The 16,822-nt window shown below is 35.4% G+C and overlaps 2 protein-coding genes across 3 annotated transcripts; one reads left to right on the plus strand and one right to left on the minus strand.

The window, feature by feature from the left end:
- Positions 1 to 9,156: 9,156 nt before the first annotated feature.
- LOC120158158 (60S ribosomal protein L14-2-like) lies at positions 9,157 to 10,626 on the plus strand. The gene is made up of 5 exons (XM_039169071.1): positions 9,157 to 9,188; positions 9,315 to 9,421; positions 9,592 to 9,721; positions 9,811 to 9,923; positions 10,541 to 10,626. Coding segments are annotated over exons 1-5 (408 nt in total). The 5' UTR covers positions 9,157 to 9,187; the 3' UTR covers positions 10,598 to 10,626.
- A 237-nt stretch (positions 10,627 to 10,863) lies between these two features.
- LOC120158157 (casein kinase 1-like protein 9) lies at positions 10,864 to 15,938 on the minus strand. 2 transcript variants are annotated; one of them, XM_039169070.1, is made up of 13 exons: positions 15,580 to 15,676; positions 15,424 to 15,464; positions 14,636 to 14,705; positions 14,124 to 14,272; positions 13,944 to 14,039; positions 13,669 to 13,739; positions 13,512 to 13,573; positions 13,345 to 13,408; positions 13,124 to 13,208; positions 12,564 to 12,690; positions 12,273 to 12,479; positions 11,961 to 12,094; positions 10,864 to 11,433 (listed from the first exon to the last, which is right to left on the minus strand). In XM_039169070.1, the coding sequence occupies exons 1-13, from the start codon at positions 15,653 to 15,655 to the stop codon at positions 11,173 to 11,175; spliced, it is 1,443 nt and encodes a 480-aa protein (XP_039025001.1). In that variant the 5' UTR covers positions 15,656 to 15,676; the 3' UTR covers positions 10,864 to 11,172. The 2 variants fall into 2 exon arrangements, with proteins under 2 accessions (XP_039025001.1, XP_039024999.1); XM_039169068.1 differs by lacking the exon at positions 10,864 to 11,433 and having other exon boundaries at positions 11,994 to 12,094; positions 12,273 to 12,339; positions 12,410 to 12,479; positions 15,580 to 15,938.
- Between the last annotated feature and the right edge of the window lie 884 nt (positions 15,939 to 16,822).

Below are 16,822 nucleotides of genomic sequence, written 5' to 3' on the forward strand. Positions count from 1 at the left end.
CACAGCTTTAAGAAATACCTATCGACCTCCGTAAGATAGGAGCCTCTGTGTCCATCCGGTTACTCTTGTCAAGACTTTGTCTCGTAAATATCCGAATATTCGTGTTTTATTTTTACCAATATGAAGTGGTAACCCTAAATAATGTCCAAGAGATTCCACTTCTTGTATACCAGAGATGTTTGATAGTAGTGTTCGGTGTTCTGGAATTGTCTTCGGACTAAAATAAATGACAAACTTCGACAAGTTAATCCTTTGCCCGGAAGAACCAACATAGAGATTTAGAATCGCTTTAATGTTATTAGTTTTTAGAAGTTGAGTTTTTAAGAAAAACCATACTATCATCTGCGAACAAAAGATGAGATACACGAGGACCATTCTGGGAGGCTCGTATGCCCTTAATAGTTCCATTACATTGAGCTTTGTGGAACAACGCCTATCAACCTTGCGTAAAAAAAATAGAAATAGAGATAAGAGGTCAGTCCTCTGCTAGGAGTAATGCGCTAGTCAAGGAACCATTAACACGAGCTACAAAGGAGACAGTGGTAGCACACGTCATAATTAATTCAACAAAACTACTATGGAATCCAAGTTTTAACATGACACTCCATAGGAATTGCCACTCAACTCTATCATATGCCTTCTCAATGTCAAGCTTCAGTGCAGCCCCCTTACTAATTACGTTCTTTGATGAATTTAAGCAATGTAATAGCTCATCTGCAACCAAGATATTGTCAAAAATCTTCCAAGAAGGAAAACAACATGATTGTCACTAATAAATGATGCGGTTCTAAATGGTTTACTAGTACTTTGGACACAATTTTATAAATAACGGTACATAAACTAATAGGATGTATCTACTTCATGTACTAGATCTCTTGTACCTCAGGAATAAGCACTAGGATAGTTTCGTTTACGATGGACATGTCTTTAAGACCATTAAGTATGTCTAAACAAAGGCTCACCCATGGTTTTCAGAACCGGACCGGTTAGCGAACCGGTCATACTATCGGTTCACTGGTTCAACCGATCGAACTGGTCCGACCGGTCGGAAGAACCGGACGACATCATAATTATTTAAAAAATTAAATAAAAATACCAAAAATGTTTAATAAAAAATAATTTTGTATATCACAAGTCATATTCAAAGCAAGTCATAACATATATGAGTTAAAAACCATAAAATCAAGTGAAACAAAATGATTCAAATTAACTACAACATAATATTTAAGGTAAAACATATTAAATAATAAATATAATTATATAACTATAATTAAAAAATAAATTTGGGGCTAAAAAAATCATAACAAAATGATATTGTTTGGTTTAATTTTTTTTTAAAAACAATCTCACATGGCTAAGAAACATAGAAGAACATCCCAAAAGTCTAAAGAGTAAAAATATGAGAACAAAACAATCTCACATGGCTAAGAAACATAGAAGAGCATCCCAACTAACTTTTATAAATAATAGAGGTAATTTAACATTCAAAATCATGGAGCCTTTTGGTGAGCATAGAGTGAACTATTCTTTCACTTCAATCAAGCTCGAATTTTAGGCTTCAATCGAACTTCTAAATTTTTTTTGAGTTCAAGCCTTTTCAAGTTCAAGTTTCAATATTATATTTCGAGTTCGAGTTGAACTTGATAATTTTTAGTTCGTGAGTTTGAGTCGAGTTGAGCTTACTTTTAAAGTTTGAGTCGAGCTCAGCAATACTCGAGTTCGACTTGGCTCATTTAACAAACGACGTCGTTTGGTTTAATTTAAAAAAAAAAATTGACGGTTTTTCCCGGTTTTCAGCCGGTCCGGTTCGAACGGTTCAGCGGTTCTGGTCAGTTCACTAGTAGCGGTTCAACCGGTTTAGTTTAAACCGAACTAGACAACGGTTCCCGGTTGAACCGGCCGGTCCAGTCCGATTTTCAAAACAATGGGCTCACCACATCGTCACCCACGAGTAACCAATGTTGCCTGAAGAAACTAGCAGGCAAACCATTAATTCCTGATGCCTTTATATGATTAATATCTTGAAAAGCAACTATCACCTCAGTTATTGTAAAAGGTTTAATTAGTTCTTTATTCATCGTGGGCATGATCATAGTGTCAATATCCTCTAGAATATCTAGACTCAGAACATTGAATGTCGCAAATAAGTCCATAAAGTAGCTAATCACAATATTGGAGATTTCATCATTCTTCTCGGTCCCGTGCTCATTTGCATCAAATAATCCTGTGATTTGATTCTTCTTTTGGTGTAGGGTTGATCGAGCATGAAAGAAGGCTGTCTTACGATTGCCAAAAGTCAACCAATTAACTCGTAAATGTTGAGCCCAATATCTTTCCCCTGTATCGAGTAAGGAGTGCAATTCCTGCTTAGATTTAACCATTCGGTTCAGATCCATGTGTTGTTGGTTTCTAGCTAATCCATCATTTAAAGTTCTCTTTAGCTTTGAAATTCGTTTCTTTATAGAATTTCAGCGATTAAATTGCCAACTTTTTTGTGATTCACCCACTGCTTCTGTTTTTTTCCAAACCATTAGTATATTTCCATGCACTATGGACGCGTGAACACGTACCTTTTCATGGGACCAGTATGTGTCATACTGAAAATAATCATATCTTTGTACTCGCCTTTGCCCATGGTGAACGAATGATGTATTCAGAACAATGAAGCCATGGTCAGAACAATCAAAATACTCAGAAGGAACACGAAGTTGAGGGTGGCCAGATAGCCAATTCGGGGATATTAAAAATTGATCTAGTCGTTCGGCCATGCTATTAGTTGCATTGTTTCCAAAGAACCAAGTAAACCATCCTTTGAATGGCCTATAATCTGCTAGCTCATTGCGATCTAGAACAGCTCGAAATTCATCCAATTGCACTCGAGGTTTTTGTCTTCCCCCAATTTTCTCGGAGTAGGTTGATATGTCATTGAAATCGCCCCCTAATAACCAAGGTAATAGGGACTATCCTTTGAAAGTATCAATTATGCGCCAAGTTACATGCTTAAATTTTGCAATATGATGACCATATATTCCTGTGAAAGAGAAATGTTCAGTGGCAGTTCGAATTATAACGTCAATATGATTCTAGAGTAAGACAAAAGCTTAATATCAACTTTATTATTCCAAAGTAGCATAAGTCCAATACAATTATCACTACGATCAACTGTAAAGCAACCTTGCATATCTAACTTATTCCTAAAAACATCTCTTTAATTTTGACGTAATCTTGTTTCGCTTAAAAAATAATTCTAATGGACTGATGAACGATAAAGTGTTCTAAGGATTGAACTGCTCGAGGGCTACCCAACTCTCGACAGTTCCAACACAAGAGATTCATGGCGTCCGACCAGGCTATTCCGTAGCCTCCGCCGATCTCTTTTTAAACTTCCCAGCTGTCGTAACAACATTGTCGAAAGCAGAGGACACCCCTGGATCTTTTCGAATTGATGAGATTGGTTACGTCATATTTACCTTGTAAATATCTCTTGAAAGCTTTGCCCTCATATTTGTTTCTAGTTTCATTCTTTGAGGTATTAGGAACAGCCACATTATCCACTTTGATCTTAGTATTATTGGCCTGAGTAATCTTCATAGTCGTGAAGATATTTTAGTCCTTAGTCGGTTCCAGTTATTATTGAGGCTCAACAGCAGCCTTGTCAACCTGACATCATTAACAGCATGCGAGACTTGTTCGGCCTCAGGCTCTAACTTATCCATCAGATCATCATCAGGTAGAACTTTTTTGAAGTCGTCCGACACATTCCTACCTTCATCAACAAGATGTCCAGTCTCAACCGGAGGATCCTTAGGAGATTATCCAGTCGCATTCCCGATAGGATCCAACACAACTGTAGTAGTCGACGAATTAGTTGCTAGTTGCTACGACATATTCGATAGAACGTCGCAAATGTGGCTTATCTTGTGGTTGTTGGGTAACCACTTTTAACCAATCTCCATAAGGTAGTATCGCCTTCGGATCATCCAATTGAATGACACAAGGATCACTGTATTATGACTTATCAAGCCACACTTGTAACAAAAATTAGGTAATAAACCAGACGACACACCCCCATACCAACCACATCTCAACTCTTCTGGAAGAAAAAGACATGAAAACCATCAACTCTAGGTTCTTTTGAAGGATCCAAACTAAACATAACTTGATGATTCTCATCATCAATAATAAATTCTGATAACATTGAAACAAACCCACTCGACAGAGGAAGGAAACATCCATAAACATTGTATGTGTAGCCAAACACACATTCATTTGTGAAAAGGTTGGAGAAAAAAAATCAATCGCAATACGACACAACTCCACTTGAAATGAGCACCAAGTATATTACAGCCTCTTCAGAGTTAGAATGATGTTTTTCATACGTCTATTTTTCGCATAGGAGTAGTAAAACTTTGTGTTAAGATCACTATGGAGAATCCAATTACACCTGTACCTTTACAACCAAATACTATCCTCATGCTCTAGAACTTGTTCAAGCTCCATTTCAACTTCGTCTCCAAATCCGAGAGGTAACAGGATTACTTGTTTTGGATAGCACAATCAGATCAAAACCTGAGACATTCCAATCGACTAGTTTAGCTTGGAGAGAATCAAGATTGGTTGATATAACCCTATCTGCGGACCAAGTGTCTCAAAACAAGCTTTAAAATTCGACATGTTTCTGCCACTCAAAGATGAACCGGAACAGTTTATACCCAATATTCAATTTTGCAAGCTTCAAACGAAAGATCAAAGGGAGATGATCTGATCTAGAGTGATCCAAATGAAAAACGGTTGAATCAGGATAAACGACTAACTAACAAAAATTAATAAGGCGACGATCCAACCTCTGATGAAGGGAGCCACAAGACCAAGTAAACAGTAATCCCTGAAAATCAATATCTAATAAAGCACAATCATCAACAAAATTGGCAAAACTACTAGTGCCCATACGTCCCATTGCACCTTCATCCTTTCATCTTGTTGGAGGATTGCATTGAAATATCCATCAAGAAGCCATGAGCAATCAGAACTAGGATGAGTTGCTCAAGATACGCTAAAGGTGCTTCCTGCAAGAAATATGAGGACTGCCATAGACAACCCTAATAAAAATAGGTTTGGAAAAACTTGTAGTCATAACAGAATACTGGATGAATTGATTTGAAATGGATAAAATATTGATTTGGACCTCGCAATACCAAAGAAGCCAAATACCACCGTTAAACCCCTGGGCTTCAACACGGGAGGAGTTTGGAAAACCAAACTTAGCAACCATAGAGTCAGCTTTAGAACCATTAACTATAATCTCCAGCAGTGCCACAAACGAAAGAAGTTCATTACAAACCAACTGTTTAAAATACTAATGATAAGTAGGACTGGTAGCCAATTGACTATTCTAAAAGAAACAATCTAACATAGAAAAAGAAATTATTGGATTTTTGGTGAACCTCCACCCATTGTAGCTGAAGAAGGTACCATATTAACAACACCCATATCACTCTAATTCTCTTTTTCCCAGGCTTCATGCCACTAGACAACCTCACAGGCTGCTCCATTATAGGATTCATGTTTAAAGAGATCGATTAAACCTAGTCAGATAGGTCTGGGTGCGCTGAGACCTTATGATTAAGATTTTTTTTATTCGAAGACCCTTCGATCGCATCGCTCCCCCATCTCTCAAATTTGGCTTCTCCTTAGTTCATTCTAAAATAGATTAGTACATTCTAAAATAGACACAACAGAGTGTTGTCCACTACGAATACTTGGTTCTCAGAATATAACCTACATCTCCTTGCCTTCTTTTAACGATTCTACATGTGCCCCAGCCACTCGATTAAGATCATCATTAGTGAGGACTTCATTTGTAGGTGTAGTTTGTAACACCCTAGACCAATACAATATACAGTCGACCGATTTAAGGTGCTACACAGAACTACCGAAGTGGTTGACCAACTTTTTCTTACTTTCTTTAAATATAAAACAACTGTAAAATAAACTGAAGAATAAATAAAACCTTTACAAAAATAATATAGAAGTTGTACTGAAACTACAACTCAACTGGATAATAAAGTTTACAAATATACATGCCCTTTCAAAAATGTTGAGACGTAATTTGAATCTACATTGGTCTTAACTGGATTTTAGTCTATCAGTTACTCCTCACCTACTGGATCTACTGACCTGCCCACGAAAATAATCCGAAGGCTGAGCTAACTAGCTCAATGACACACTAATAGTTAAAACATATTAACTACATATCACTGAAAGGCTAGCTATCAAGTCGACTGATCTGATATGCTTAGTGAATATCCTTGCAATATTCATTCTCTACGCTATTGTATACATCATAGTGCGGCTAAGGAATTTCTACATCTCGGAGCTCACAAACCCCTCTAGTCTATTGGGATATGGCCCCTGAAATTTCTGCATCAGACACCATACCCCTAACTAACCCACCCCTTGAGAGTGTCAGGTCTTGGCCTTAGTTAGTCGATTTTAAGGGCCTTGCTCCCTACTTAATGATATATCCAGACTGTATTTATACTTTTAACTCCACTAACTTTTCTAAAAGAACTCGAGTATCCGAATCGTTTTACGAGCATCAAACAAGGCTAGTCTTATTTGTCCCTAATTATTTGGTTTCTAATTTGAAAACATCAATTATGTTCTCACTTGTAGTCTTATTTGGTGGTATAACGAAGTGTTGGGGTACCTCGTGTCTAAATCCCTCAAAAACTAATTTTTTTGCCCAAAACAAACTGAAAGTATTGATACTATCGAAGAGTATCGATACTCTTGCAAAGGTTTCGATACTTTATATAAGTATTGATACTTTTAAACATTCTATTCTGCCTAGTTTCAATACTTTCTGGGAGTTTCGAAACTATGACCCAAAGTTCTGATACTCTTGAAAGAGTTTTGATACTCTTGCCCAAAAAACACGATTTTACCCAGAAACGAAGAACAAGTATCGATACTAACCCTATAGTATCGATACTCTACCTGCAAAAGTCATAAAACAAGCATGAAAAACTCTATTTTTCAATCCCAAACACTCTAGTGAGGTCCCCAAACATTCTTAAACTCTTATGTGATATTAAGGGAGCATAACTAAGGCTTAACAATATGCTAAAAACTTTAAACATAAAATCTACCATGGAAGAGTAATAAACCTGCTCATACCCAACTTTCAAGCTAAACTTCTATATAATGATCCTACAACTGGTATGGAAAAACTAATAGTGTGTTACCTGACCTCCTTGGTTTCTAAAACCTCTACCAATTCTACTAGGAATCACCTTTCCTTTGCTTCTAGCTTTGATATTCTCTTCCCCTTCTTTAGCTAATCATAGACAAATCTAAGAGTTACTAACTTGTTTTTGACTTGAAAACTATAATAAAAACATTCTATATAACTCAAATCCTCTCAACTATCTTAGATTCTTGAATTCTATAAACCATCCCATAAACTCATTTTCTAAAAATTTAACCAAAATATAGAAATAAAGCTTGAGAGAAGGAGAATAAGGGGTTGTTTGTTTACTTCAGAATGATTAAGCGCTGAATGATTCAAATGCTCTGTATGAATTAACTCTGATTGTGGCATATTGTTTGATAATGACTCTGAATCATTCAGAATATACTTCTGTTCTGAATCATTCAACATTGTTTTGCTGAATCAGTCAGCAATGAATCATTCAGATGTGAGAAACAAACAGTCTGAATGTTGAACGGTTCAGCATTCAACGCTAAATGGTTTCATTTAGAGACAAACAAACAACCCCTAAGACTCTTACCTTGGTGGATTCAAACAAAACTTAAATTCCTCAAGGCTTGATCTTGGTTAAGTAGAAGATTATGGAAAAGAAGAAAATGCGAAGATAATGTTAGGGGAATGGCTCAGTGAAAAATAAGGGAGATAAGGGGTTTTTAACCTTTAAGACAAGCTACGGGTAAACTACACCTTTAGTCTTTCTCCCTTTAACTCTCTTTTAAAAACATCACTATCCTTTACTATTTGGCCAACCTAAGCCCAATACCCTTTCTGAACTGGTTCAATTATCTTAAGAGGTCTAACTGTCTTGACTTACGAATTTTGGGTTAACTCGAACTACTGATCCGGGTTTCGAGGCATTACATAGTTGGAGTGACTTGCGGATTCAAAGATTCTAATAAGCTACTTGCACCAATCGTGCTCACACTTAGATTTCCTTCATCTTGATTTCCATTGCTCCCCAATTGAGTTATCGTTTGCTTGCCTTTATTTTTGTTGGCGTTCTTACTGTTTCGTGACCAAAAAAAAAAAACACTAGATTCCACAATAATCTGATTAGCAGCCTTGTTCCCATCCTCAATGACCAACGCATCAAGGACCACAAATTGAGAGCTGCCCCTAAATCAACATTCACACTAGTTTTACTTAACTTGTCACGTGGGCAACCTCGACGATTCGTTGCCAACATCCATAGGCTATAGAGATCGTCATCTACTTTGACTGAATGCCCTTCGTTAGTTTCCTGACCACTCGGAGGGATATTATCTTCCTTCGGTGCTTCAACCTCTTTTACACCGCCCAAGTCCTGCATGTGTCTATACACACCACATAAAAAACAAACGTTCTAGAATCCCTCATATCCCAGCTTATGAATAAAGTCGTCAATGCCAATACATGGAAGCAATTATTTTTTAAAATCAACAACCACTGCTAGATGTGCAAACTTCTCTCGTTCCCTCATATTAGTGTTGTAGTAGATTTTGATTACATTTCCTAGTTCAGCCGTTAAAAGACGAAACACTCATGCAAAACCCTAACGTACGCGAGTAAGAAAACTTTCTCAAAACCCAAAGCAAAAAAGTTATCTTAAACTATCATTTTTTTTTGTTCGTTTTAGTACCAGAATTTTGTAAAAAAATTTCAAAATTTAACGTTAATTTTTTAACGGGATACTAAAATAAAACAAAAAATAAACGTTAGATATGATTTTAAAAAATTAAAAAATTATATATTAAAACAGACCAAAACTGATAATTTAGATATTAAACATATAATTTACCGTAAAATAAAACAAATCCCAATAGCGATTCGAAGAAAATTAAAACTTTTAAACCCTCAAATAAGGTATTTTTAATGATTTTAGTGGTCTTCAGAAACCTCAACTTCAACTGGACCTTATTCCCCGAGCTCTCAAAAAACGGTAAGCTTCCTAGAGAAACAAAACCCACTGTTTTTTACAGCACCCAAACAACAACGATAAACATATGCCATTTTCATGTTCTTGATTTATAATTACATTCGTTTATTTGTTTTTCATTCATGGTGTATCCGTTCAAGAGGTACGTGGAGATCGGGAGAGTGGCTCTGGTTAACTACGGAAAGGACTATGGGAAGCTCGTTGTCATTGTCGATGTCGTTGATCAAAACAGGGTTCGCCATGAAATTTTACCTTTCCATTTTGTCGGTTGTTCGGTTTTTCATTTTTTTTCCCAGTACATTGCAACTAAAATTTAGATGTGATGCAAATGTTTGCTGAAAATGATTACCATTGTAGCGGAAGCGGAATAAGCTGTAATAGTGGCTTTGTTAATGTGATGTAGGCTCTTGTTGATGCACCCGATATGGTGAGAAGTCAAATGAACTTTAAGAGACTAACTCTCACCGATATCAAGATTGATATTAATAGGGTTCCTAAGAAGAAGACCCTGATTGATCCTATGGAGAAAGCTTGTTGGTGTTAAATTTCTAAACTTTGAAAATAAAAAGGGCTGTTTTTTTATTCATAATTGTTTCTTGTAACTTGGTTTATAATGGTGCAGGTGTGAAGAACAAGTGGGAGAACAGTTCATGGGGCAGGAAGCTGATCGTACAGAAAAGACAGGCATCTCTTAATGATTTTGGTAGGTTCAAACTCATGTTGGCAAAGATTAAGGTAACCACATTTTCATATTTTTCTTTTTCATTACTATGCTATGCTTTCCTTCTTATAAAAAATGCTATGCTTTCCTTGTTTTTCTGTATGTTGAGTTTTGGGTGGTCTTCAATGTATCAAAGACTGGCATTATGCTTGGTATTCTCTTTCCTATCCCCATTGTACATTTCCACAACTATTCCATTCTATGTTTATTAAGCTAATTGAGTAGCTACCGATAACCATGGAACAATAAACTGTTAAGGGCATTGTAAGCATTGGTTCCGGAATATATAGATTTCAAGTGTTTTTCCTGACATTGATCTCCGGATAAGTCTAATGGCATGAAAAGTCCATTTTTTCTCCTTATTTTAATGATTTAAAGAAGTTTGGGTCTTGAATAAAGTGTTGGGAGTTTAGGACTTTCGGAACCTTTTTGGCACAATCAATACATATCTTCAGTTTTCCAAGTTAAAGTTGCCCCTTTGGTAACTCCATATATGTTGTAGCAGTCGGATATATCGGCTTGATTGTAAACTTTTGTTTTCAATGTTTGGATCTCTTCTGTAATATAAATTGTAGCCTGAATTATAAGATTTCCCGATCCTGACGAGTGTGTACTTTGTTTTGTATTGCAGAAAGCCGGAATGGTTAGGCAGGAGCTGGCTAAGCTTAAAAAGGAGATTGCGGCTTAAAGCTCTCTTCCATTTAGCCTCTAATTGTTGCACATTTCAGTTTTTTATTCAGTTTGAGATCTTCCAAACCTAGCCAGACTTTTTTTTTTCTTGGCATAATTATTATTGACTCTTGCTATCAAACACAAATAGTAGTAGCTGAAATTGTTTGTTGACTTTTAGTTGACTCATTTTCACAAGTTTTTACACCCCTTTTTATATAGATGCCCTAAGCTAAGAATAGATAAAAGAAACAATCCTAGATACAAATTCAAAGCTGTTGGATGCTTCCTTCCTACAAGGATCAACTTGTCCAATGCTTGGTAGCACTACAACATTTAAAAAGTCTAAAACGCTCTAATTTTTCTTTGCAGTAATTCAACTAAAATATGAGATGTCTTTAATGCTGTCTAAAACACTTACAATGGCCACAAATTCTTGAGGGGAGTGGGTGAACGATGGAAAAAAGTTTGGGACATGATGAGGGAAGTGGCATGAACTGTAGCAATTGCAATGGATCCTGGGTGATATCCCTTATACACAGTTGCTAGCAAGCTTGTTAAAACAATGGCTTACGGTTGATATACTACTCTCCATCATTTCCTAATTGAGAGAAGTTCAAAACTCCGAAGATGGTGATCATCACGGCTTCCTCTACCAGAGGCGGCACGACTAGATGGTTTGACCTCAAAGGCGTGTTGGATTTTTTGCGTGGTAGACAAGCGACCATCACTTGTTGATGGTTGGTTTTGTGGAATGTCATTGGGTTTGCCGGATGAACTAGGCATTTTTGTTGCTACAGCTCTTCTTGAAGTGCTAACATATTGAGAAACGCTTCTTTTACCTGAATCAGGGTGCTGGGAATTGCAAACCAACAAACAATCAGAACGTGGAAGATGAGCCAAAACCAAAACATAAAAGAGAGATGAACAGAATTAAAAGAAAATTCCAAATTGACAGAATTTATATCTTAGTACCAGGCCACCTAAAACGTATCAAAAACAAAATTAAGGTAACGAATAAATGAGAGATCAGTGTTCATTATATGCCTATTGACCACACAGCGGTGCTATTTCAAATGTGCATTTGATACTACTCTTTAATCTCCTAATTCTAATCCAGAGTTTGAGATGAAAGCCAGCACGTTTGCAACTTAGCATGGCTATTATATGAAATAAAGTAGAAACAGGAGGATACGAAGTCAGAACTTGAAATAAAAAACAGAAGGGATATTAAATGTGGGTTTAGAGTTTTGTCATAGTACTGCTAGAAAGGAAATTGGTGGCTAATAAGCTTTACAGCTGGTAAGAATTATTCTCTAGAAAAGATTCACACAATAATGAAGTCCACAAAGGAAAATCTTTGACAGAAAATTATAGCTCACCACATGCTTGGACAAAGTTACATCCTCGGCAGTTTTGCTTCTAGAATGATCACGACGAGGACTAGTAATTGAAAAATTTCTTTTGGAAAAAGCTTCAGTTGCACCAGAGAATCTATCCTGAACCTCTCTTCCCACTGAACGTTGATGTCGAGGGGAATGACCCATAAGGGAGATCAAAGACAGAAAGCAAAGAGGTTATTATTAGTATACCACAATACTCGGCAAAAGCAACAAAATACTATTCTGAAAGACAAAACAAAATTTGTCCTCATCGAATATTTAAATTCCAAAAATAAGGTTTGATTATAGAACCTAAGAATCTTTTTGGTTTTTCGATGGATGGTCCTGCAGCTAAACCTGCCCTTCCACTGGCATGCTGAGAAACAGATGGGAAAAGCCGTAAATATTCCAAAGGTGGAAGAAACCAAGAGCCTAGAAGTTTATAAATACTTACTGAACTACTGCCAATCTGGGGGTACTTCAACACAGTCCAGTCAAAGACATAGTCAAACTGATAACCTGCAACAATGTGAATTTCAGAACCACGAAAAAAAATTATAATAACTAATCATTATTAAGGAAGCCACAATCATAATAACAAACCTTCTCTTATAAACAAATCACGGAAAAGCCTCTTCAAATATGAATAATCGGGTTTGTCTTCAAATCGCAAAGATCGACAATATTGAAAATAAGAAACAAATTCAGATGGATATGACTTGCAGAGCACCTGTTGAATACATATATGCCATTGTTACAAAGCAAGGGAACAAATATAATAACCATATGATGGATTAACACTAAATTTTGGGATTAAAAACCAAACCTTTGTCAAATCATACAACAAATTTCCATATGCCAGTTAAGCTAAATTAAATTTCACTATAACAAACATCACTGAACTAAATAGGGAATTTATCCTTTCAAAAACATTTGTGGAAATAGCAATTATGGCCCAAAATTCAAATTGCTTTAAAAAGTTTATATTATTTATCAGATATTCCACAAAAGGGGGAAATAGGAGAATACAAAGATCAGGCCAGGTCTATATAGGTGAAGATGAGGCCTTACGCAAGCACAAGCAATCCAGATATCAGTGATGTCAGTAAATAAAATTTCTTAAAGGAAACAAATTAGTCAATGGATGGCATAAGTAATAATACCTCTATAGGAGTTGATACTTTCTTTTCACTAATCTTATCATATTTTTGCTTTTTTGTGCCAGCTTTTAACCCCTGCCATGGAAGGCTGAAACAAAAGAATAGTTCCAATTGAATAAAAAATCAATATGGTGCAAACTAAGAAATGAAGATTCAGTAAAAGTAACAACATTATTTAAAAAAAGAACATTTAAGATGCTCATGTCAAAACTTTATACACCAACCTTCCTCTTAGAAAATACAGAAGCACATAACCAAGGGATTCCAAATCATCTCTTCGGCTTTGCTCTGTCAGTAACATTGAAGAATGTAACTTAATAAAAGAAAGAAGAAAACATGCATCCATAATATATTGTTTACTGTTACTAGTTGGAACTTGGAAATGACTCACCAATGCCAAGGTGAGTGTTCACACTAGCATAACGAGCTGTGCCTGTGAGGTTCTTGTTTTCTCTGCAGCAAAGAACTTGATTAGTTGCTTTCTCTATAAAATCTTGAGATCTTCAGGACTGAATTTCTATATTAAGAATCGAGAGAGAAATAATCACCTGTATGGAATATGCTTATGAGTCTGAAGATCCCTATACTTCTTTGCAAGGCCATAATCAATGATAAATACCTGTTGAAGTAAAATTAAAAATGAAAAATGATATCAGAATGTTTCAAACTTTTGGTGTTAAATGAAGTCCTATTACAAACACTAGTATAAATGATAATATTTTTAGCATAACTAGAAATTAAAAAATAAAGGTGGTTGTGCTAGCAATCTAATCCATATGCACATGTTTTATTTGCCAACGTAACCTACCAAAATAACTAGTACCTGATTTGCCTTGCGTCCAAGGCCCATCAAGAAGTTGTCAGGCTTTATATCACGGTGAAGAAAACCCCTCGAATGCATATATTCTACTCTATTAATCTGGAGGGGGGAAGGTTAAAAAGGGGGAAATTAAATAATAAAAAACCTCAAAAACTAATTCTTTACCACAAAAAAGTCATTTACCAATTGATCAGCAAGCATCAACACTGTTTTCATCGATAGGTTCCTACTGCAGTAGTTGAACAAATCTTCCAAACTGGGTCCAAGAAGGTCAATTACCATGACATTGTAATCTGCCTCAACTCCAAACCACTTGAGGTGGGGAATACCCGCTGTACCAAGGTGAATAAAAACCAAGTTATTTAACAAAAACATTAACAAAGTTTTAGAGACTTGAGTTGATAGCACATGATAATGAAAGAAGACTGCTATGGCCTTTCAAAAACAGCAGCAACCAAGGCTTAAGATCAATACTAAATTTACTGAAGACTGATTTAAATGTAATAGCAGAAGGAAATTAATGGATTCCATCACATCAGAGATTGAATGTTTTCCTTACAGGTTGTTTTCTCGTACGGTGCTAGTGCAGTTGAAAAGGCTAACCCACAGAAGACTACAGTCAAATTATAATGTGGTACAAATCATTTTTCCTGACACACAGACTCACAGAGGGAGAGCAAGGCAGGGAGACTTACTTCCTCCTTGAAGAAGCATATACAATTTTGACTCATAATGAAGCTGTGGATGCCTGGTTTTCACAGATTCCTGAAATTAGAAAAAAAGAGGGGGTCAAGGTCATTCCTTTCAAAATCACACCTAAAGGCTAAACCATGCATTCTCACATGAAAAGAACAACACCATATATGATTTCACAGAGGGTAGTGTAGATTGGAATTTGGAACAAAGTTGATAAATTGTCTACCAAAATTACATTTAAGCAATAATAATTTTAAACATCTTTGCTATCATAAGGAAGTCTTCATTTCCTAATCCCTACAAAAACACTCTTATTCTTCAAAATGGAAATTGAATGAACATAGCTGTATATGGAAAACAAGTTTCTTCTCTTAACACAAATTAAGAAAAACATTCGCAAACTTACTTCTATTTTATGAGAGAGAAAAATCACTAAAAAAAACCTATTTCTTATCATGTTATTACTCAATATCCATACCCCGTAATACAATGTAATTAAAGTCCAAAGGTTAACAACAGAACAAAAAAATGAAGAAAAAAAGGATAAGCAAGAATAACTGCCAACAATGATTCTTTTCTTTCCTTTTTTGGCATTTTGTTTATTTGATGCAAACGGTTGTAAACGTTGGGACTCGACACCAGTCCACCAGAAGCAAGTATATTATAAACTGAAGAATGCTTTATTTAATTCAAAGACCAAAAATTCTTCATTACCATTTGGCAAACACAGCCACAAGTAATGCCAACAAAAAGACTGAAAAAAAAAACTCAATGACGTATCACCTACCAGTTTGACAGCAACTTCCTCTCCGATTTGCACATTTACCCCTTCACAAAAAAAAATATCAGAAGAGAGAGAGATACGATGCATACAAAGCAACAAGCCACATTTTCCAGGAGGAGGAGGAGGAAAAGGGCATTAAAGTGGTTGAGATTATTATACCTAGATAAAGCTCTCCAAAAGAGCCACTCCCAATTTTTCTTCCAAGCTTGAACTTGCCACCAATTACACGATCCATCTTAAGCCACAAATATAAAAGCTACTCTTTAACAATACCGAATGCTTCCCAAAAGAGATTAATCTAATCTGTTTTAACTCGATTTCTGTCAAATTCAGTGTTTATAGCCCCTCAAACCAGTACCCTCAAAGCTTGGGAGATTTACTAAATTCATAGAAAATTTCCAATATATCAATTGAAGGGGAAAAAATCCTTTATCTTCGTCAATAATCAGCAAGGGCAAAACCGCCACAATAAAAAATCCGAGCTTCTGAAAAAAAAAGAACAAGAAGACCAAAAATGAAATCAAATTCGAAAGATGATGCCCAGGAAAGGCAAATGGAAAGGAAGAAGCTTTTATGATAATGATTATCGGAATTCAGAAAGACCTCAGTTTCCTCAACTTCATAGCCGTCATAGCTTGACAGCAAAATCCCCCGAATTTTGCAAAGGAAACCCTAATTTGGGAAGGTGAAGAAAAGCTAGATTTACTTTAGAAGAAGAAGAGGAATCAATATGCAAAACCAAACACCCATATGTAATCAAATAAAAGAAGACGGCTGACAAAAAATGGCCGAAAACAGCGAATCAAATAAAATAAGAAAAAATGTTATTTTTCTTTCTATCTTTGGGATAAAAATAAAACAAGAACAGTCAAGAAATAGTTTTGAGCAGCTGTTCGTTGAGGAGGAAAGACTATTGAAAGAAGGTGAAAGGCCGATGATTTAGGAGAAAAGATAGGAAAGTGAAACGGTAAAGGAACAGAAGCTTTATATAATGGCATTTGTTTTTTAGCGTAAATTATAAATAATCATTAAATTATGCTAAAATAATTATTTTAATAATTAAATTTATTAAAAATATAAAATAATTATTGAATTTTTTATTTTATTATAAAATGACATTACATTATTAATTGTGATTAACTATTATTACAGTAAAATTTTGATAAAATAAAAATTTCTCTAAATAATAATTGTTCTTGGTTTAATTTGAGTTTAAGGTCTAAATTAATAATTTTGATAGATTAATAAAATAATAATTTTTAGAAGACTCTTTTATAAATTTACATTGCCTTCAATCCTATAAATTAATAATTTTATAAAATTATAAATATAACTAGGACAACCTATAAAAATATTTGATGTTTTTATATGTTAAATAAAAAAATGTCTAAACTATGTCTAA

This window comes from Hibiscus syriacus, unplaced genomic scaffold (assembly GCF_006381635.1).
Source record: "Hibiscus syriacus cultivar Baekdansim isolate YM2019G1 unplaced genomic scaffold, ASM638163v2 tig00111309_pilon, whole genome shotgun sequence".
Lineage (NCBI taxonomy): Eukaryota > Viridiplantae > Streptophyta > Magnoliopsida > Malvales > Malvaceae > Hibiscus > Hibiscus syriacus.

What these genes read in the sequence shown, in the direction of transcription:
- LOC120158158 (XM_039169071.1), top strand. An exon ending in TGATCCTATGGAGAAAGCTT is followed by an intron (nt 9,722 to 9,810) that starts GTTGGTGTTAAA and finishes ATAATGGTGCAG; the next exon opens with GTGTGAAGAACAAGTGGGAG. An exon ending in TCATGTTGGCAAAGATTAAG is followed by an intron (nt 9,924 to 10,540) that starts GTAACCACATTT and finishes TTTGTATTGCAG; the next exon opens with AAAGCCGGAATGGTTAGGCA.
- LOC120158157 (XM_039169070.1), bottom strand. Translation starts at nt 15,655, where the DNA reads ATGGATCGTGTAATTGGTGGCAAGTTCAAGCTTGGAAGAAAAATTGGG. An exon ending in TATGCTTCTTCAAGGAGGAA is followed by an intron (nt 14,273 to 14,635) that starts GTAAGTCTCCCT and finishes ACCTTGGTACAG; the next exon opens with CGGGTATTCCCCACCTCAAG. An exon ending in GAACACTCACCTTGGCATTG is followed by an intron (nt 13,409 to 13,511) that starts GTGAGTCATTTC and finishes TGTTACTGACAG; the next exon opens with AGCAAAGCCGAAGAGATGAT.